The 3,599-nt window shown below is 28.7% G+C and overlaps 1 protein-coding gene across 1 annotated transcript; it reads left to right on the forward strand.

The window, feature by feature from the left end:
• Positions 1–851, forward strand: LOC110733439 (protein EARLY FLOWERING 4-like). The gene has a single exon (XM_021913490.1). It carries the CDS (start codon positions 170–172, stop codon positions 578–580), a length of 411 nt encoding a protein of 136 aa, XP_021769182.1. The 5' UTR covers positions 1–169; the 3' UTR covers positions 581–851.
• The last annotated feature ends 2,748 nt before the right edge of the window (positions 852–3,599 follow it).

The following is a 3,599-nucleotide window of genomic DNA, read 5'->3' on the forward strand; positions in this document are numbered from 1 at the left end:
AATTCCAAATTTACCCTTTTTCCCAACTCTTTTTCACGCGCCTCATTTGATGACTCACCTCTATATAATCCCTCTTCTACCCGTCTCTCTCCTCAAACCAGAGCTCCAAGTAGCCTCCTATGGTAGCTTGAAAAAATATATAAATAAAAAATAAAATAAAGTTTGACTAATGTCTTACTCGAGAGGCGATTCGAGTTTAGAAGACGGCGATCGCCAACAGAACATGGAGTCTGTTGGCGGCGCCGGCAACCGTCGCCGGAGAACTGCAAACAATTTCTCCGGCGACGGTTGCAGGGATCCGGAGGCGTGGAATGCGTTTGCGGACAGTTTTAGTCAGGTGCAGTCGGTGTTGGACCGGAATAGGATGCTGATCCAGCAGGCTAACGAGAACCACCAGTCGAGGAGGCCGGATAATATGGTTAAGAATGTGGCCATCATTCAGGAATTGAATGGGAACATTACGAAAGTCGCGTCGATTTACTCCGAATTGTCGGGGAATTTCGCCGGAAGGGTGAAGCAGCAACGGCAAGGAGGTGGAGGAAAGGGAGGAAGTAGCAATGGAAGGATGAATAATGAGTAAAAGGGGAATTTTAAAGATAAAAAAGATTATCTGCCTTGGTGTGATTTATTAGTACTAATAAGTGGTACTAATTGCTAGTACTAATTAGTTTTGTCAAGGAAAAAAAAAATAATAATGAAGGAGAATTTGGCTCCTTTGTTCAATTTTATGTAATTTAAGCTATGAGATGAGATGTAAGGATGAACGTTGATTGGTAATGAATCGTAATGAGTTTTTACTCTGTACTAAATTTGTTCGAATTTAATCTACTAATTTAAAAAGGAGTAAAAAACTTTTATAAGTGTAGTTAATGTATACTTCCTCCGTTCTGTTAATATTGCAACAAGGAGGAATTACGCATCCCAAAACACATTTTATATGCTAAATATCTACAATTATGTAAGTGTAAAAATTATAAAAAGTGGATATTGTGAAAGTATTATATGAGACGAATCCAATAAGATCTCACTTGACTATATTTTGCTTAACGTATGACTCATATTATATGGTCAAACAAGAGTGATGAATACTGCAAAAAGTCAATATCTATGATGATTTAATTCGATCTTCCGTTAGTTCTTATAAAAAAAATCCCATGATAAAGGTATTGAATAAGTAACATACTCATTAATCCAGTACTAGATACTTTGATTTAAAGAATAAAAAATCAATCAATCATTGAACATATTGTAAAAAATGAAGTTAGAAATTGACAATATATGTCATAGATTGGAGCTAATCCTGATATTACACATTTCTAGAATTGACTAAGCGTGAACAGATGGACAATTTCATGCCAATTATATGATCCTCAGCTCCAATCTTTTTTTTTTTTTTTTTTTTTTTTTTTTTTTTTTTTTTTTTGTCAAAAAGATTGGAGCTGAGGATCATATAATTGGCATGAAATTGTCCATTTGTTCATGCTTAGTCAATTCTAGAAATGTGTAATATCAGGATTAGCACTCAAAACATCTGGATAATTAGCACTTGATGTGTCTATTTTTGATAGCTGGAGCCAGGATTGATGATAGGTTAAGAAAAGCAATCAACATGAAACACATTCAAAATCGATTGAGGAATGATGACTTGATGAACATATTTTGACACTTTATCTTTATTTTTTATTTTTATTATTTTTATTTTTGGTTTTTGTAACAAGGAGTACCAATTAACAAAATATTATATGGAGTATTATAGCATAATCTGGTAGGTGTGGATCAAATTTTGTATTGTGCACCTGTTTACACACACACACACACACACATATATATATATATATATATATATATATATATATATATATATATATATATATATATATATATATATATATATATATATATATATATATATATATATATATATATATAGTGTGACAACCGCGGAGTCCTTTTGCTGATGGATATTAGATATGTAGTAAACTTTACGGAATTACGATTAAGAATAAAGTATTAAATTTTGCTACATCAAACAATTAAAGAGTCCTTATTAAGTTATTAATCTTATTATGATGCATGTAATTGCTATACATTTTTTTAAAAAAAAAAGAATTTTCAATATAATTGTTTCTTTAACTCGTAAGTTGTATGTGATCTCACTTAGTCGCTCTATTAATATCTTCATCATATACGATTTTTTTTTTTATCACTCTTGTCTATCTTTTTATCGTCACATGAACTCCTAAAATAATGTATTTCCTCTTTATTAACAACTAGCTTAAAATCCAGTGCAATGCACGGTTAATAAATACTTATATTACACTAAATTCTACCAAAAAAAATGTATAAAATAAATATATACTGTAAAAAAGAAAGTAATTAAATATGATGTAATAGCTTAGTTATAATAGGCAATTTGATAGTTAAGGAAGTTTATTTTAGATTTTGTACAAAGTATAAATTATAATTTAGATACAAACCTTATTTTAATGTAAAAATAGTTTTTTTTTAGTAAGTAATTTTGGAGGGAAATTTTTTTACATTATGTTGCCAAGTGTCCCTCTAAGTTTCGCTTTTAGTATAATGTAATTGATCTTAAAAGATTTAGATGAGGTTTATACGCGTATTTGTATTTATCCATATTCATGCAAAGACTAAGGGCATGTTCTCTTCCGTTGAAATTCAGTTCAGTTTAGTTCAGCTCTTAATTTACGTCTAATGATATTGCTAATGATATAAAGCCAAATTTCATTCTTTTAAGCTCTTATTACAACGACAACAACAACAACAACAATAATAATAATAGTAATAATAATAATAATAATAATATTATTAACAATAATAATAATAATAATAATCAATAAGTAATAAATAATAATAATAATAATAATAATCAATAAATAATAATAATAATAATAATAATAATAACAATAATAATTGAAATAATAATCAATAAATAATAATAATAATCATCAATAAATAATAATAATAATAATAATAATAATCAAAATTATAATCAAAATTAATAATAATAATAATAATAATAATAATAATAATAATATGTACATTTGTATATACACATATGTATAGTAATAAATACTCAAAGATCACTAATCCGTAGCTAGAAATCACTAATTAATCAGTTCAGTTCAGTCAATCGGAACAGGCCCTAATAGTCACTCATTGATCATCCCATCTACAAAGTCCAGGGCATTTACATTTAAATCTAATCTGCTAGAATTTGCCAGTGTATTGATTTGTTCCCAATTGATGCTAGTGAAAATGTAAAATGGAGCACTTTACGCATGATCTTTTGTTTGTTCTCTTTAATGAGCCAACTTTTCATCTTGGATTCTAGTTGAACAAGTCACTTGATAGTTAACACAACATGATTTTGTTTTCTATTTTTCTTTAATTGCTTTAGGAGGCTCTTTTAGGCTACAATTCTGGTAAGTGATCAATTCTCTTTCTTGTATTTGTTAGAAACTTATAATGATAATCTTGTACTCTTGTAGGCTATTATCTAGTCAACAAGTCTTGATTTATGGATGATTATAGATTTGTAGTCCATCTATTATGTAGTTAGAAATAACAAATATATC

Source organism: Chenopodium quinoa, unplaced genomic scaffold, assembly GCF_001683475.1.
Source record: "Chenopodium quinoa cultivar QQ74 unplaced genomic scaffold, ASM168347v1, whole genome shotgun sequence".
NCBI lineage: Eukaryota > Viridiplantae > Streptophyta > Magnoliopsida > Caryophyllales > Amaranthaceae > Chenopodium > Chenopodium quinoa.

What these genes read in the sequence shown, in the direction of transcription:
- LOC110733439 (XM_021913490.1), top strand. Translation starts at nt 170, where the DNA reads ATGTCTTACTCGAGAGGCGATTCGAGTTTAGAAGACGGCGATCGCCAA.